This window comes from Pogona vitticeps, chromosome 1 (assembly GCF_051106095.1).
Source record: "Pogona vitticeps strain Pit_001003342236 chromosome 1, PviZW2.1, whole genome shotgun sequence".
Lineage (NCBI taxonomy): Eukaryota > Metazoa > Chordata > Lepidosauria > Squamata > Agamidae > Pogona > Pogona vitticeps.
The window spans coordinates 107,795,636-107,814,767 of NC_135783.1; the positions used below are offsets into that span (position 1 = coordinate 107,795,636).

At 42.4% G+C, this 19,132-nt stretch overlaps 1 protein-coding gene across 1 annotated transcript in view; it reads left to right on the forward strand.

Moving 5' to 3' along the window:
* The first annotated feature begins 12,964 nt into the window (after positions 1 to 12,964).
* The window catches only part of RNGTT (RNA guanylyltransferase and 5'-phosphatase), a 169,229-nt gene continuing 163,061 nt past the window's right edge, over positions 12,965 to 19,132 (forward strand). Inside the window, exons 1-4 of the mRNA XM_020789179.3 lie at positions 12,965 to 13,179; positions 15,181 to 15,290; positions 16,614 to 16,717; positions 16,806 to 16,894. Coding sequence (XP_020644838.3) covers positions 13,008 to 13,179; positions 15,181 to 15,290; positions 16,614 to 16,717; positions 16,806 to 16,894 — 475 coding nt within the window. The 5' untranslated portion in view covers positions 12,965 to 13,007. The remainder of the gene's footprint in view (positions 13,180 to 15,180; positions 15,291 to 16,613; positions 16,718 to 16,805; positions 16,895 to 19,132) is intronic.

Consider the following 19,132-nt stretch of genomic DNA (forward strand, 5'->3'; position numbering starts at 1 on the left):
GTAGCCTTCTTTTTTTAAAAAAACATATTTTTAAAATTTTGCTAGAGAATCTATAGAACAGATTACGTGATCATAGGCCTTTAATGCTCATGGCTGCAATACTGTCTGCAATTTAAAATAAATAAATTATTTTAAATAATGTATTTAGCTTTTTTTCAGACACAAAACATAATATGATTATTTTATCTTTACCCTTTTGGGTAGTACTGCTCAAATCCCTGTCAGCATTTTGATGCAGCTTAAGTACCTGACAAGTAGATACATGCTGGAAACCTAAGTTACTTTTACACAGCATCTTGAAAGCATACTGATAAGGTGCTTGGCTGCTATATAAATTAAAGGCTGTTGGAAGCCAGGAGAAAATTAAGCAGCTGATGCCTAGACTTGTTCTTGACTATTGTATGCAAGAGCTACTCAGCCTCATGTGATGTGGAGAAAGAGATGATGTAATCAGTATGAAATGCATCTGAATTCCTAGGAGAAGCAGTCGTCCCCCCTTCACAGCTGGCGAGTGTTGGGGGGGGGGAGGCTACTTTCCTGCTTCTGCATGGAGAAGCCAGTTCTTGTCACTTGGAAAAAGGAAACAAAGGAAGCAGGGGCGAGTTGATAGGACTAGCTGGCTGCTCCTTCATCTAATAGTGCATAAGAATTCTGAGTGAATTGAAATTATGTTGTGGAAGCCGAATTTCATCCCTGGCAGCTTCTTGCAATCAGATGAGGCAAAATGGCATGTCACCACTGCAGCATTGTTACTGAAATTATCTCCTGAAAAGAGGAACAAAACATTTGATCCTTAGTCCAACATGCCTTGCTCCACATCACCTTTGTTAGCTTTAAAAGCCGCCATAACTTTCCCAGGGTTGTATGTCTTTTGCCCTGTTCTTCTACTAACACATTTCACAGGTTTTGGAAACATAATTTAAAAACTGTAAAAGCTGCCTACTGTAAGAGTGTGTGTGTGTGTGTGTGTGTGTGTGTGTGTGCGAGAGAGAGAGAGAGCATATCTATCTTCTGCCCCATTCTGGGCTTGCGCCAACATATATTCGTTTTGAAGAAATAATAACCTGCAAAATCTGTTTACTGATGGGTCTGTGTGTGAGATAAGTGTATGAGCTACAGGTGGAAATTATCCTTTAAAATCCCCCTTTAATTATATGGGAAAACTGTCTCCAGTTTTTTTTCCTCGTCAGGCGATAGAATGCACTCTATTGGCTCACAGATGATGCTGTGAGAATTGTACATCTGAAAGCTCAGTTAAGGCTGGAAAAAAAACCTACCAAACTTTTCCAGAGAGTTGAAGGTGCCTTGTGATATATGCACTTTCCCTAGTTTTACAACTCCACTAATAATTTCAAATTATTTGTGGGAGGGTTATGTTTTCAACTAGAAGAGTGAGCAACTTCATGGACTGATTTTAGCTGCCTGGATCCCACCACAGTCCACACAGTGCGCTGCAAACCATTGACATTTATTTGGTAGAATGATGGCAAACAAAATTGGGGTGGGGGGAAAAGCACAAACTGCTGCCAAGCAAAATGCGCTGTAGATGCACCTCTTGTTTGGGAAGAGAACTGTACTTCCTAAGGCATTATTTTCCACTTAAAACAAGATGTGTGTCCACCGTACACCTTGTTTTAATAAAGAAATGTGTGTAGGGTTTTTTAGTGGCACGATGCCAAAATCAGTGGTGGTGGTGCTAGGAGTTCAAGGAGCAAACACAAAGAAACAAAAAATTGGGAAGCTGCGCATAGGCATTGCATACATTACTCACCCTGAAGCTAGAGTACCCAATTCTACTCTTTTAGTCTAAAGAAAAAACTCTTGAGCTGCTTTAGAGTTTGTCTATATTGCATGTACCTGCAATTTACATTTGAGTAGCATTAGGCTTCTGAGCGTACTCTCCCTTTGTATAATTTGTTTTGTAAAAATGTGAAACTTACTATGGCATTTTATGTACCTATTTATTGACTAGTGCGTATTTTGATTAGACGGTATCGCCTAAAAATGAAAATTCTAGTTCATCGCTGTGAAACTTTCAGATACACCTCTGTCTTTGTTTCAGATTCTCTTATTAGTTTTCATCCCTGATCCAGAAGCCACGTTTCCCAAGTAAACTAGTAAAAAATTATTCCAATTTCTTCAAAAGCCATCTTTAGCTACTCAAGGATACATTTAAAACAATATAGGGGTAAAAGAAAAGAAAATCCTGTAGAGATGCCAAATGTGGAAATGTATTTTAAATTGTAAACATAAATACTGTAGGAAAAAAAACTCTTTATGTGAAGTCACTTTCACAGTTTACATTTTATTTAGAAAATGCATCAGTGTAGATAGGTATCAGAAGAACCTTAAACTGAACAAGATGGAGAAGAACATCCATGAAACATGAGATGGGCTTTCCTTTTTGAGCTAACATAAATTAAAACAGAAACTGCTTAGCTTGTGGATGATTACTGCCATTTACGCAGTACTGGGAAAATTCATGATTGCGACATTTGTGTGTCAGCAAAAGAGGAACATATTCTCCCTCTTGGCCTTGCAGAAGATATGTGCTAGGGCTGGAGGTAACAGATGGCCTTGTTTCTTAGCTGAGGGTACATCCTGCCAATTTTCCTTGTTATGAAACAAACAGCAGGAACTGAGCTAAACAATCTTTGATCTAGTTTCCATTTTGAACTGAAGTGATACAATGCCAATATTCTATGAGCATTAGTTTGCTTTCCATTTTAGAAATTTGATCTGACAAAGAGCAAGTGCAACATGTTTGTTTCAGAACCCTAAAAAAAATTACAGCTTACATTCATGGTATCATTTTTAAATCGCTGGTCACTTGCTCGGTGCCAAGCAGCCGTGAGTTTTGGAAGCTGCCTTCCTGAATGACATTTAGAGCTGGAAAACACTTCTTTCTTGGGCTACAGTTCCCAGAATTGCCATGTTTGTTGGGGAATTCTGGGAACTGTAGTCCAAGAAGTCACTTTTTCAAGCAATGGATGCGATGGACTGGGTTTCTGAGGAATAATTCAATGTGTTTGAAACCTAGGGAGAGGGAAATAATTCCCAGACTGTTTTAAGACGCAATCCTGTAATTCAGAGTTCTACCACCCATACTCAAGGCCTTCTTTATGCTTGGCTAAGATTCACTACTGTTAGTAATCTGTGAGCACATTCTTAGCTATTACAAACCGAAGCGTATTGCTCATGTGTACTTTTATTTCAATCACTAGAGGAACAGGCCTCTACCATAATTTCTCAAATCAACCTGAGTGAACATGTTTCATGCTTAGCTGCTGTGACAGCTGAGCTATATTTAGGAAAGCAACAGACTTCCTCATTGCAAAAGCAAACTGTTTCAAGGGCAGAGTTATCTTGCAGTGTCAACAAGGACTGAAAGTAGGTCACGTTCCTGAGGGGATTTCAGCTTTCCTTCCATGGGTGATGTCTAAATCTAAGCCTAAACCTACGTGGAGGCTTAAAGTCAATATAAAGAGAAAAAGCATATTTGCTTTTGTCCAGACCCACCTTGAACATTCTAGTTGTAGAACATAATAATTATTATCCTTCATTAAAATAATAATAACTGGAAAAAGGCTAATAAATTATTTGTGTGGGGTTTTCCCCTTGTTGCCTACAGATCTGATGTGCAGGGACCTCCCCATAAGGCTGCATAACCAAAGGATCGTTTTTCCCCCTCGTACTCTTTCCAAAGAAAATCCACAGCAGTGGTGATGACTTTTTCTGGAAGTACGGTCATTCCACACTTGACTGGGGAAATTCTTCTATATTTTTCTGAGTATACCTTGAGCTCATTTCCCCTTTCAGTGGAAATGCTCTGGGGAAGGAAAACGGAAATCATGGAGTGAAACATGCAGGATGGTTTTCTCTAAAACTGATGGTTGTCCAAGTCATGCTCCCAGGTTAGAAGAAGGGTGGGAAAATTTATTCCTCTAGATCAGCCATTCTCAGGGGGTGGGCATATGGCCCCTTGGGGGCCCCTGCACATTTGAAGGAGTTCACAGGCTGGAAACAATTCTTCACATACCATCTTATAACATTTGTTATGTGACTTGCACAATCTTGATTCTGCCTATACAGTATTTATTTCATATTGTGTTTATAGCCATGGCCAAAAAAGGGTTTCTTTCTTTGTTTACAGTGGATCCTCAACTTACAGACGGCCCCACTTACAGATTTTTTGAGTTACAGACTTCTCTGGCTGCAAAATTTAGGTTCGACTTGCAGCCGGAGAATCGACCTACAGACCAGAAAAAAAAATCCAAAATGGAACAAAAATGGCCAGTTATGGATTAATTGGTTTTCAATACATTGTAGGTCAATGGAGCCTCGACCTACAGACTTTTTGACCTGCAGCCACCATTTCAATACAGATTAATTCCATAGGTCCACTGTATTTATTTATATGCTGCCCACACAACTCAAAGGTCTCTGTGCAGCTTACAACAATTTAAATACCATAAAAAGATAAAACAATTAAAATAGGATTAAAAGTACGGTACTCTAAAGTTGCCATCAGGACCCACAGCTGATATTATTTCAATTAAAAATCTTCTGGAACAGGAAGGTTTTGACCTGGTGCCAAAATGTCATCAACATTGGCGCCAGACGAATCTCGCTCGAGATGGCGTTCCATAGTCTGGGGGCGGATGCCAAAAAAGCCCTCTGTCTACAAGCCATCCCCTCTTATCTCCTTGAGGAATAGCTCTTTCAGGCAGGCCCCCTGGCTAGATCTTAATTGCTGTGTAGGTTCATATGGAAGGAGGCGGTCCTTCAGGTATTCAGGGCCCAAGCCATTTAGGGCTTTATATGTCAAAACAAGCACTTTGAATTGAATCTGGGCAGCGACTGGTAGCCAACGTAATTTGAACAGAATTGGCCTGATGTGTTCCCTAGTGGTCCCAGCACTCACCAGTTGCGCAGCTTGATTCTGAACCAGTTGCAGTCGCTGGACTGTCTTCAAAGGCAGCCCCATGTACGGCGCATTGCAGTGATATATACGGGATGTTACCAGTGCATGCATAACTGTCATGAGACTCTGCTTGTCCAGGTAGGGCTGAAGCTGGTATAATTTCCGCAGCTGAAGGAAGGCGCCTCTGGCCACTGAGTCCACCTGGGCTTCCAGTGTTAGACTGGGGTCCAGGAGCACCCCCTGGGCTGCGGACCCTCTCCCTTAGGGGGAGTGTAACCCCATTCAGGGCAGGGAAATGGCCCTCCAGCCTGTCCGGCGAAGCACCCACTAACAGCACTTCCGTCTTGTCTGGATTGAGTTTCAATTTATTAACCCTCATCCAGTCCATTATCAGGTCCAGACATGAGTTCAGCACAGAAACTGCCTCACCTGGATTGGTGGCAAGCGAGAGGTAGAGCTGAGTGTCATCAGCATATTGCTGACTCCACAGCCCAAACCTCCTGGTGACCTCTCCCAGCGGTTTCATGTAGATGTTAAACAGCATGGGGGACAGTATCAAGCCCTGAGGAACCCCATGACATAAACGCCATGGGGCAGAGCAACTGTCCCCTAGCACCACCCTCTGGACACGGTCAGCCAGGAAGGAGCAGAACCACTGTAAAGCGGTGCCCCCCGACTCCCAACCGAGCCAGCTTATCCAGAAGGACACCAAGGTTGATGGTGTTGAAAGCTGCTGAGAGGTCCAGGAGTATCAACAGAGTCACACTCCCCCTGTCTCTCTCCCAGCAGAGGTCATCGTATAGGGTGACTGAGGCAGTCTCCGTACCAAAGCCTGGCCTGAAACTCGATTGAAATGGATCCAGAAAATCTGTTTCATCCAGCAGCACCTGGAGTTGTCCCGCCACAACCTACTCCAATACCTTGCCCAAATAAGGGAGGTCCACCATTGGTCGGTAGTTAACCACCAGCCTTGGGTCTAGGTTAGGCTTTTTAAGGAGTGGCTGAATTACTGCCTCTTTCAAGGAGGTACGGACCACTCCCTCTCTCAAAGAGGCATTCATGGCCTCCTGGACCCAGGTGTGAACCCCCGGCAGATCTTCCAATTAGCCAAGATGGGCAAGGGTCGAGCGGGGTGATGGTAGGACGGACAGATCCAAGCACCCTGTCCACATCCTCAGGTCTCAACAACTGAAACTCATCCATTAATACTTGACCTAAGCATGGCACACTGGACACATCCTCTGATTCTGCACTAATGGTGGAGTCCAGCCCACTGTGAATGAGTGATTTTTCCCTAAAAGTGAATGGCAAACTCATCACTGTGAGCTAAATGGCAAACTCATCACCGCTCCGGGACCTCCACTGGATTTTGCAGCTGAAGAAGGTCCCGGACCATCCAAAACAGCTCTGCTGGATGACATTCTGAGGAAGCAATACGGATTGTGAAATATTGCCATTTTGCCAGCCGTATTACCATGAAATAGGCCTGATAATGAGCTCTAAGTCGTGTTCGATCAGACTCCCCGCAGGATTTCCTCCACCTGTGCTCCAGCTGTCTCCCCTCTTGCTTCATCGCCCGCAGTTCAGATGTATACCAAGGAGCTATCTGGGCTCTGCATGCAGGGAGAGGGTGCTTAGTTGCAATTGTATCAACTGCCTGGGTCATCTCCCTATTCCATAGGTTGACCTGAGCTTTGACAGGAGTGCCGAGCATATCAGATGGATAATCCCCCAGAGCATTCAGGAAACCATCCGGATCCATTAGTCTCCGAGGGCAAATCATCTTAATAGATCCCCCACCCTTGCAGAAGGGAGAAGACACTAATAGACTAAACTTGACCAGGAAGTGGTCTGACCATGACAGTGGGGTCACAACCAGCCCCTGCACATCTAAACCACCATCTTCCAGTCCCATTGAGAAAACCAGGTCCAAAGTATGGCCCTTCTCATGCCTCGGGCTGATGACACATTGAAACAGCCCCATGGTTGTCATGGTGGCCATGAGGTCCTGAGCCACTCCAGTCAAGGCAGCCCCGGCATGAATGTGGAAGTGCCCCAGCACCAACAACCTGGGAGTCCTCAACACCAGGTCCGAGACTACCTCAGTCAGCTCAGGCAGGGAGACTGTTGGTACGCAGCAGGGTGGGCGATACACCAACAGAACCTCCAATCTGTCTCGTAAGCCCAACACACAATACAGGCCCTCAAGACCTCCTCTCAAGGGGATAGGAAGCCTGGTCAAGGAGATAGACCAGTGGTCCCCAACCTTGGGCCTCCAGGTGTTCTTGGACTTCAACTCCCAGAAATCCTGGCCAGCAGAGGTGGTGGTGAAGGCTTTTGGGAGTTGTAGTCCAACAACATCTGGAGGCCCAAGGTTGGGGACCACTACTATAGACTTTAGCAACTCCCCCTCCCCAACCCTCTGAGTGATACTGGTGCTGGACCGAGTACCTAGGTGGACACAGCTGGGAGAGGGGGACATCACCCTCCTCTTCCACCCAGGTCTCAGTAATGCACACCAGGTCAGCACCCTCATCCACAATTACATCATGGATGAGGGCAGTCTTATCTGACCTGGCATTCATCAACAGCACCCTGTGGCTTGAGGGTTTGCTGATATGCTCACCTGATACCATCTGGTTGGGGGTGGGACTAGAAGAGGGTATAGATGTAAGATATCTAACCTCTCTTCTCCTATGTGGGCATGCTCTACCTCCACCACCATTCCTTCCCCTATCCAGCACCACCTCAATGGCTGTCCCCTCCAATGCAGCCTGGTCAAAGAGATAGAACTCTACTGGTATGGTAGGGGCCCTGATTGGGTGCCAGCAACAATATCTATGCCAACCAGGCCGGTGTCATATTGAGTGACAACTCATGAGAGCCAGGAATTGTGACATCATCTGGATCAGCTGTGGCAGAGATGACCAAGGAGGATGGATGTTGAGGTCCCCCAGCACCAACAGCCTGGGAGTCCTCAACACCAGGTCCGAGACTACTTCCATCAGCTCAGGCAGGGAGACTGTTGGTACACAGCATGGTGGGTGGTACACCAACAGAATCCCTAATCTGTCTCGTAAGCTCAACGCACAATATAGGCCCTCAAAACCTCCTCTCAAAGGGACAGGAAGCCTGGTCAAGGAGATAGAGATAGAACTCCTATAGACTATAGCAACTCCCCCTCCCCAACCCTTCAAGCGACAATGGTGCTGGACTGAGTACCTAGATGGACACAGCTGGGAGAGGGGGACACCATTCTGCTCTCCCACCAAGGTCTCAGTAATGCATGCCAGGTCAGCACCCCAATCCAGAATTACATCATCAATGGAGGCAGTCTTGTTTTGGCGTTCATCAACAGCACCGTGTGGCTCGAGGGTTTGCTGATATGATCACCTGATACTATCTGGTTGCGGGTAGGACTAGAAGAGGGGACAGATGTAAGATATCTAACCTCTCTTCTCCTTCGTGGTCATGTTCTACCCCCACCACCATTCCTTCTGCTACCCAGTACCACCTCAACCGCTGTCCCTCCAATGCCCTCCCCCCTTCCTGTTCCCTCAGATCCACTGTGGGTCTCTACTTGCTCAACCTGATGGCAACTGATAACCCAGTCACAATCAAACCCCTTCTAAAGCCCCTTCTCCTCTTGAGACAGGTGGCTAGTGTTGAGGAGGGGGTGGGGCAGCCAGAAGTAGCAAGCCAGTGGGAGTCCAAACCAACCTCCCCCAGGAAGGCTGGCAGCCGGCGGCAGCACAGCTGCATTGTCTCTCTCACCCAGTGCCTCTGGGGCGGCAGATGATGGCGGCTCCCCTGAAAGCAGGAATGTTGGTTCAGGTTGAGAATAAAGCCCCATATAGCAAGAACAATGTTACAGGATGGCCCAAATATCCCCCATCTTTGAGTTTTAAGGACTTCAGTTTGCCAACTCTAACACTTCTCAGGTTGATTCATGAAGGTGCGACTTCCATTCTCTTCCTCTTCTACCTTCAATCTACAGTTAAGTCTGTTTTAAGAGAAGAAGCCAAGACAAACTTGTATAGCAGCTGAAAAAAGAAGTAAACAGCAAGCTACAGAAATGTCTAAGTTAGCCACGATAGTGTATTGCAGTAAAAACAACAAGGAAACTTGGTACACCTTTAAGACTAGCAAAGTCAATTAGTCATGAGTTTTTGTGAATATAGCTCACTTTAGCTCCATGGAGTATTGCATTCAAGTCGTAGATGCATGCGGGGCTGGCTATGAGGGTGGGACAGAATGAAACATGGTGCAGAAAATGACAACTGTAGTAGTTAACACTTATAATAAACTCTCAAAGGGCTGGTTATCATAAACAACCTGTCAGGAGTGATATCAGCGACACATGCCAATTAGCCCTGTTAGCAGAGACTATAGTATTTGGCGATAATGATTTGCCAATCATGATTTTTCCAACAGGCCTAGGAGAGGAAACAAATACCTGCTGGCTTCACCTAAAACAGGAACTGTTTTGAAAGCACAACCATTGCTTTTAACCTCCTTATCTGATTTGTATAACTAACTTTGTTATTGACAAAATGTTCATGCTCACCAACTCTTTGCAATGTTATGAACAGTTTAATTAATACAACAGTCATTTTATGTATCACACTTCATTTGGTTCCAATCCCATAACTATAATCAGTGTGTATATAGACTTGTAGCTTGAATACTGTATACTGTGAATCTGAAGAAGTGAGTTATGTCCATGAATGGTCATACCAAATAAAACTTGTCAGTCTTAAAGCGCTCTTTCTTGTTTTATCAATAACAACAAAAGTTTTCTGTGACTGACAAATCTATTTTAGGTATGATTTTAGCTAGTACCAATGGCGATGGGGACGGCAGCTACTGGTTAGTAGTGATAGCTGAAGATGACTCTGGAGGAGAAGGCAACAGCAGTAACACACAAGCTAACTTTTATTGGTGCTGTGCAGAAAATGGCAATGGTAAGCCTCTAAGCTTCTGCTGAACCTTTCTTACCATGAAAACCCTATGATGAGACAGGCCAAAATAAAACAAAAGATAATGCTGGAAGATGAGGCTTCCAGCTCGGAAAGCATTCAATCAGCTACTGGGTAAGAACAAAGGACAAGTAGGAATAATGCTGTTGCTAATGATGCAACTAGCCACCTAGAGTGGTCGTATAGATCAGATGGGCGGGATACAAATCAAATCAAATCAATCAATCAGTCAATCAAGCCAAAAGGACCTCGAGTGGCTGACATGTACAACATATACAATTCGAACATGAAATGTGAGATGTATGAATCAAGGTAAACTAGAAAATGTAAAGCAAGAAACAGAATGTATTGCAGTGCTTGGTGTCAATGAACTAAAGTGGATTGGAATGGGATATTTCCACTCAGACAACTACAAAGTGTTCTAATCTGGAAATGACAATCCCAGAAGAAATGGAGTACTTCTAATATTAAGGCAAGATGTAGCCCAGAGCTATAATGAAAGCTCTAACTAAATAATATCAATCAGATTCCATGGAAAACCTGCCAACATAACTATCATTCAAGTCTATGTTACAACTACAGATGAAGATGAAACTGAAAACTTTTATGTACCGTAATCACCTAGAAGGAAACTGATCACACACCAATACAAGATGTGCTTATAATCGTAAGTGACTGGAATGCATAAGTAAGAGACAAAGCAGAACCAAATATTGTTGGAGAATTTGGCCTAGGGGTCAGAAATGAAGCAGGAGAACAATTTATATAGAGCTTTGTGAAGCCAGCAATCTATTGCAAAAACAATAGATTCCACCAAACAGATGACTGTATATGTGTACATACACAGATGGCTAACACAGAAATAAAATAGACTACATAATTTGAAGCAAGAGATGGAGATGTTTTATTTTCTCTGCCAAAACAAGACCAGGAGAAGATTGTGGTACTGATAATGAACTATTACTACCCAACATCAGAGTGAAGCTGAAAAAGAACACTAGAAGAATCCTATTGTCAAAATATAATTCAAACAATATCCCTGATTATTTTAAATTCATGTAAGGATCAGATTTACATCACTAAATTCAGTTGACTGTGAACTAGAAGAATGGTGGATTGAAAACAGAGATATTACTAGGGAAGAATGCCAAAAGATAACTCCTGTCATAAAAAGAAAAGAAAAAACCTGGATGGATGATGGAAGAAACACTTAAAATTGTAAATGCAGATGACAAGAAAAAGTAAAAGATGACAGAAATAGGGTCAGATTCCTGAATGCAGTTGTTCAGCAACTGTCATGTAGAGATAAAAAGAACTATTAAAATAACCAGTCATATATATATATGACAGGGACGTGGTGGCGCTGCGGGCTAAACCGCAGAAGCCTGTGCTGCAGGGTCAGAAGACTAGCAGTCGTAAGATCGAATCCACACGACGGAGTGAGCTTCTGTCGCTTGTCCCAGCTCCCGCCAACCTAGCGGTTCGAAAGCATGCAAATGCAAGTAGATAAATAGGGAACACCTCGGTGGGAAGGTAACAGAGTTCCGTGTCTAAGTCGCACTGGCCATGTGACCACGGAAGACTGTCTTCAGACAAATGCTGGCTCTATGGCTTGGAAACGGGGATGAGCACCGCCCCCTAGAGTCGAACATGACTGGACAAAAATTGTCAAGGGGAACCTTTACCTTATATATATATATATAATTTTTTATATATATGCCTGTTTCCTGGGACTACATTAAGTTCAGGCTGAAATGAAGTTTCAGTCCACTCATTTGACAAGACATTGGTCATGCCAAAATTAAATGCCAACATGGACACGGTGGCAGTCATATTGCTATAGCTGAGCATCAAACCTTATACTGTACTGTACAGTAGTTCCAGTTTTCCAAGCTTTGAAATTAATCTTGTGGAACTGTGGTGCCACCTACTGATCTCAAGTCTACATGTCAATATGCTAAGAATTACACATAAAGAAGAATGTGGCTTTTTTATTTTTCATTTTGTTGGCATATAGATTTGGTACTGATCCAACTAAATGGAACAGAATAAGTAACTTAAGTTCCACTGCTTTCAGAAGGACATTAAAGCACAACTAATTTTTGCTGGATCTTGGAGTATACACGGAGCGAGGGAATAATCCAAACATAAAGCAATATTTATTCAGCTCATTTTAGACAATTCTTAAAAGATTTAACAGTTTTGAAACAAAATAATGTGGGACTCAAGAGCTACTAAATACTCAGAGAGAAGCATTGGCTTTGGAGATCCTATTTTTGTTTAGTTGTGGGAAAAATTAAAAATAACAGAAATCTGTGAAGAGTTCTAGCTTTTCAGAGTAGTGGATGGAAGGACAAGCAGGGAAGGAGGGTATCACTCCATTATGCCAGATTCATGTGAGAACAGACCATCTCTGAGTACAGAGGCATGATGGAACTCTAGATGCCTCTCTCTGCATGGAGATAGCAGGGAGTAACGAAGAAATATATCCATTGCAGTCCTTCACAATAGTGCCTGCTAGTAGGTTGCAACGTGACCAAAGGAAAAAAAACTGCACAAGAGGATAGGCAGAAAATGAACACTGAGCTCATTTTGCCAAGGGTTCTAGGACCTAAAATATGTCAAAACCGTTTATTGAAACAATCCTTTCTCCGAAATATTTCTCACGTCGTAGGAAAGCGCAGTCTAATTGTATTTCCATTCCTCTCTCAAACCCTCCTATTTGTTTTGCAGTTTTAACCGTGCAGTGAGCAAATGAAAACATTTTCACGGTCTTTTGAGAATTCCAAACTGTTGAAGCCGCGTTGGAAGTTTTTATAGGAAAGGAGAATATATATACAAAATAGACTCAATTTGCACCACCCCCCCACACATTTCCTCGCACAACCAAACGGAGTCGCCATCAGGCAGCCGAGAGCCAATGCGCCTGCGCAACTCCCTCCGTTTCGGCTGCGGGAAGAATAGTTCGCTCCTCAGCCAACCGCCCTATCATAGAGAGCTCAGAGCCCGCCTTTCTTGGGTTGGCAGAGCGGCCGCTGTGCGGAGCATCCCGGAAGCGGAACCGGTTCCACTCAGCCGCGGAGCATTGTGGTGTGGCGCCGTTGATGGAGGAAGGAACGGTGGTGGGAAGTGCCGCTGCGGTGAGGGCTTGTAAGCCCCGGAGCGGGGAGCGCTTGGGACCCCTGGGGGTCTCGTCACCCCCTGGCCCCGTCATGTTTTTCAACAAGATCCCCCCGCGGTGGCTGAACTGCCCGAGGCGGGGACATCCCGTGGCAGGTGAGCTGGGGTGAACAGCGACGGGGCTTGTGGGGGGGAGGCAGACGTTGCTTGGAGGCTGGCAGCTGGGCTGGGGGTTCGAGGAGGGCTTCATGCTTCCAGCCACGTGTCTCGGCTTCTGCTTCTGAATTCGGGGTTGAGAGCCCAAGACTGACCGGCAGCTGTTTGCGGTTTATGCTATGAGCCACGATCAGAAAACTTTGGCCATTCCCATGGACTTTTTCGAGCCCTGGTCACAGCTTTGCCTGTTGTTTCTGTTAGATACACCTGGAACTCAGTGTATGGCTTCATGCGCCTGGGGAACTCTGTGAAAGTTCACACTGTAATAAACTTTTAAGTTAAACTTTCAGAGGCCAAATAACTTGTTTTTTATGCAGCAGGGTAAACTTTTTGGAAGTCATTCTCACATGTGACCAATTACTTGATGCTGTGATCTAAGTACAAGTGCAAAGAAAGACTCTTCTTGACTAGGTTTATTTGTTTATTGGACAGTATTTCTGTTGAAGGAAGGCATTATTTATATATACTTTCCCTTTTATTTAAACTTTTTGAATCAGAACAAAGATAGGCAGGGGTGTCCTCCTCAAAGCCTTTTCAGGTTTCCTTTCTCTTTTCATAAAGGAAGAAACTTGGCAGAATGAATGAGACAAAATATTTTGAATTACTTAATAGCAAACAGAATGTTACCAGATATTTCCATCTGCTTAAAAGTTTAATTGTCACCATAGGTTGGGGAATTGACACAGACTAAATATTCTACATATGAAGGGCAAAAGCAAATGGGAACATTATGAGGGTTATTAACTAGTTTGTGGAAAATGCTGATGTGTTTTGCAGTCCTAAGTCATCATTTACTTGATCTTGTGTATATGGGGACCAGGTAATAGCCCAGATGGAGTTGGGCCTAAGTTCTGGGCCCAGTTGCTAAGGCTTTTGTTTTACCATCAAAAAACAAGGCTACTGATTCTGTATGTGGGGATTATGAGAAAGAACTCCCAGTTTTGGGACTGCACTGGCATTTTTTATTTTATGAATTTAGCATTTTTGACTCAGCAACTTGTTTACTACTTCTTTGTCTTTACAGACACAGTTCAAGTTTATAGACCCAGAGTACAATTAAAATCATTAAGCAAGTCCAAATAATAATTGAAACAGGAAAAAATTAGAAAGAGTAACATAAAAATGCTGAAAGCTGACAGATGATGATAAAAAAATGATGCAGCCACAATAAACACTGGCAACAGGAAGTGCTGCAAAAATTTATAATGTGCTTCAGCTGCAAGGCTTTATACCAGCTAGATTAAGTGTTGATTTGTTTTCAAGGACACTCTCATGTCAAGTGCATTATGGAGGTCTGAGAAATTATTAGGAAATGCAACAACCTTTCTTGACAACAGCTGGTACAACGAGACAAAAATAATGAAATGTTATACTTCTCATGGTTGTCACCTGAGCATTTAGAGCCAAGTTGGATGTGGTAGATCATATAACCTGCTGTTTCAAGAAGACTGAGCTCCTCCATAAATGATAGAGCCACTGTGTCAGGTGTTTCATGATGCTTGGTTCCCTGACACAAGCATCTCTGTCTGGAATCAGTTCTGATTTATTCACATTCATTTAATTGATTATTGATTCTAAACAAATATTGTCCTGCTCTTCACCTGGCAGACTTTAAGCAGTTTAGATTAGCTCCAGGCATTGATCAAATCTATCCAGTTTCTCAATTCCTATAGGTTTATATACTCTTGCTCCATTTATAGTTGATGGGGCAGTATTTACTAATGGTTCCTGCTATGATTCCTGATTTTGTAGTATTCCATGACATTTTATTTTGAGTACAGTAGTTTACAATTACATACTACAATGAATTGTTGCCAACTCTTCTGTTCTTAATAAAAATGTTTTTCAAAGAATCAAGGAAACAGTCAAATATGATTACATGGCTTCACACTCATCATATGCATGTTGTAAGAATGTGGTGATGTTTTTGTTGTCAAACAGCAAGATTTTTACCTCTGAAGACCATGTTAGGACCAAAATATGATGATCAAGTTGCTGAAGAGTATCGTTTCCATCCCAGTATGTTATCAAACTACTTAAAGAGTCTTAAGGTAAGGGATATCCTTCTTCCAAGCTATCTTTATGTCCCAACCTCAGTGATTTTTCTGCTTGAGAATTAACGGTTGTAGAAATAGCAGAGAGTCTTATGGTTCTGAAAAAACTAACAGGTTTTATTTGATGGAAGCTTTCAGTGGAAGGTAGTTCACATTCAGATACTCTTCAGTGAGTTGCAATCCACAAGTGGATATGCCAAATAAAATTTTGTAGTCTTCAGGGTACCACAAAACCAAGTAGATTAGCATAGTTAGCTTTATGGAAATTTGCTGCCTGCCTTGTTGCCTCCATTTGTGTCTGGATATTCTCCGTATCATCTCCACTTTTTAGCTGAATGTTATTTGTTACTGCTGCTTCAGATATATGGAGTATAGCTTCAGTAGACAGACATTTATATAAACTTGGGGATGAGCAGAGTGTGAAAGGTAATGTACTTGTAAGAGATCCAGCATAGTAATGATCTTAAATAGTATTCATGTTCCTTGGGGAAGTGATGGGTACAGATCTTTATCATTAAAAGTCAAAAGTAATTTGTAGGTAACATGTACTTACAAGTATAGATAAGCAGATAAATATATGCAAGGTAGAAGGCTAGCATAACTGAGAAATACATCCTGTAGCTGTGCATGGTTCAAGAGCAGTGCTTCCCAACCTTGGGTAACCCATGTGTTCTTGGACTGCAACTCCCAGAAATCCCAGCCAACACAGCTGGTGATGAAGGCTTCTGGGAATTGCAGTCCAAGAAAATCTTGGTTGCTGAAGGTTGGGAACCACTGCTCTAGAGCAGTGGTCCTCAACCTTGGGCCTCCAGATGTTTTTGGACTTCAATTCCCAGAAAACCTGGCCAGCAGAGGTGGTGGTGAAGGCTTCTGGGAGTTGTAGTCCAAGAACATCTGGAGGCCCAAGGTTGAGGACCACTGCTCTAAAGGTAAGCATACTGAAGGAGAACATATTTTATAAGTAACACCTTAGAGATTATACCATTGGCTTTTGAAGCAAAAAGAGAAGGAGAGCTGTACACAGATGTGCAAGGTAATACACATGTGTGAGCTGTTTTATTATACAAAAAGCCTGAAGTGTTGGATCCTGCTACTTCTGCTCCGCTAAACTGCTATGCTATAATTCTGGGGATGAGAACTGATGAGACGGGAAAGAGTAAAATTATTTTGCTGACATTTACTCAGCAATTGGAAATTTAGATGGAGGGGGAGTGCTCTGTATTTTTGTTTAAGTTCAAGAACTGTGTGACAAAACTGCAATAAATAAATGCATAAACAAACCAATATTCAAAAGTATAAAAACCGTTTTATTATTTTTAGGTTAAGATGGGTCTGCTGATTGATTTGACAAACACCACTAGGTTTTATGACAGGAATGATATAGAAAAAGATGGCATCACATATATAAAACTTCCATGTAAAGGGTAAGCCGATTGAACTTGTGTGTATTTGCATTTTTTAAATTAGAAACCTGTTTCTGTAATATTGACATTTTGAATTTTTTCCCCCCAGACATGGTGAATGTCCCAATGTTGAGAACACAGAAGCATTCATTCATGTGTGTGAACTTTTTAGCAATAAGAACCCAACAGAGCTTATAGGTATGCATTTTTCTCTTTTTGGCTGCCTTGGTTGCATCTGTTTTTCGACAGCCTTCTGACCTGTTTTCTCCCTCGATGTGAACATTGCTAGTCTTAGTTGCATGGGCACTTTTCCAATGATATTCTTGTTGTCAGGAGAATTCATGGAAGCAGTTAATTATTTAATATATCTTTGCTGTTCTCTTGTGCTGTGCTTGAAAATTTAGCTTCTATCCATCTCCCATTCTAAACAATGTACTATTTCTGCCTCCATTGCTTAAAGTCTGAAAGCAATGGAATCAGAGAGCAGAATATGATGAAAACCCACAGTCTGGGGAAAAAGTAGGCAAACCATTTCTGAAATAGGTTTATTTTTTGCAGTCAACCCAAGTTAATTCCAGCACTGTACTGTTAGCACTCATGACTATATTGCATAAACCAGAGACATCAGCAGGTAGTCAAGATTCGTGTTGAGATGCTTTGTACATTATGAAATTTTATTGCTTAAAATGTTAAGCCATATGAATGACACCTGAGCATTTATTAGTAATATCACAACAGTCAAGATAGTTTGACTCAAATTGCTTTAGGGCAATAAAGCTATCTTAACTCCCAAAGTTCCCAGACAGGAAGCAAGAATGGGATTACTAGTGAACTGGGAAAATAAACCTTGTTATTCAAGACTTGAGATTGTTTACAGGCCTTTTTTCAAGTCATGGTCATTCTTGGGTTTGAGCAGTTATATAAATGAATGCAGACTTGCATTAACATGTAAAAAGCAAAGCAAAGCGTGCTGTTTATATACCGCCCCATAGCGCTTCAAGCACTCTCTGGGCGGTTTACAAGTTAATTACGCAGGCTACACACTGCCCCCCCCCCCAGTGAGTGGGAACTCATTTTACTGACCTCGGAAGGATAGAAGGCTGAGTCAACCTTGAGCCAGCTACCTGGGATTGAACCCCTGGTCGTGAGCACAGTTTTAACTGTAGTACAGCAGTTTAACCACTATGCCATGAGGCTTTGTAACAGGCTAATATGATTTAGTGACTGGACTACCTACTAGGCTTCTACCTCCTATGGTCCTTTCTTTTGTCTCATACTGGACTCCCTCTGTAATTTTCTTTTACAGAATAAAGCATAGTGTGATGTAAAATGAGCACAGCAGTTTTTCAAAGTTGCTTCTTTCCAAACAACAGGTGCAATCTCATATTGTTTAGTGAGATGCTGTCCACTTCCAGAGGAGTAGCCATGTTCAACATACCCTCAAATGTTCAGCCCCCTTGCATGCATGACTTTGCTCCTGTCCATGTGACTCGCCCTCCCCTCGCGTCAAGTTCTTTTGTGACCAAGGGGTTTGAAAATAATTGCTGCATGGAGGAGGAAGCTACGTGGACAGAGGTGGAGTTGCGTGTGCATGCAGGCATCCTAGAGGGATCCTTGGCCGTGTTAGTTTACTGCAAGGGAAATAAAAAGTCGAAATTCCTTGTGTCAACAAATTTATATTACATATATTTTTGCAGAAAGATTTTGATTTCAGTAGAAAATTATATTCTGTATTTATCAGAAGATGGAAGTGGGGTTTTGGCATATGAATTATTGAAGTATTTGAATTTCAGCATTTGCTTTTGAATAAATTTATTTTCCAGATGTGTCATCAAATAGGCAGGCTCCTTAGTTTTATTTCTAATACAAAAGTTTTGGGTACACTGAAGCTTGGAATCTTGTGAGAAAATAGAAATGCAAGAGATTGGAAATGTCTGTGTTTTCTAACTTGGTGAAAAAGATGATCATTCCTGATAGCTATGTGTGTGACAGGGCTCTTGAGTGATTCACCTTGGCTCTTCATCTATAATGTGGAGGGGGGTGAGCAATATTTAATCCTCTAGATGTTTTGGACTTCAGCTGTCCTGATTGCCAGTCAGCATGGGCAGTGGTGAGGGATTATAGGACTAGCAGTGTAAAACAGCTGGAGGGTCAGAGGTTTCCTACTCTTATATGTGATCATCTGATGCCTGGTAAACTGCTTTGGAAAGCATTTAGCTTGACTGCCTTTGGCTGAATCTTTCAAGAATGCCCAGTTTATTTTTTAAGTTGTCTGTTGTTAGCCATTATGTTTTATCAGATTGTTGTGATTTAGCTAGCTGTATTGTCTGTTGTTGTTTTCCGGATATTGAAAAATGGCTTGACTAGTTGGAGCAGAAAGGCAGACTAACAATTCTGTAATGAAATAATAATAATAATAATAAAAATTCTGTAATG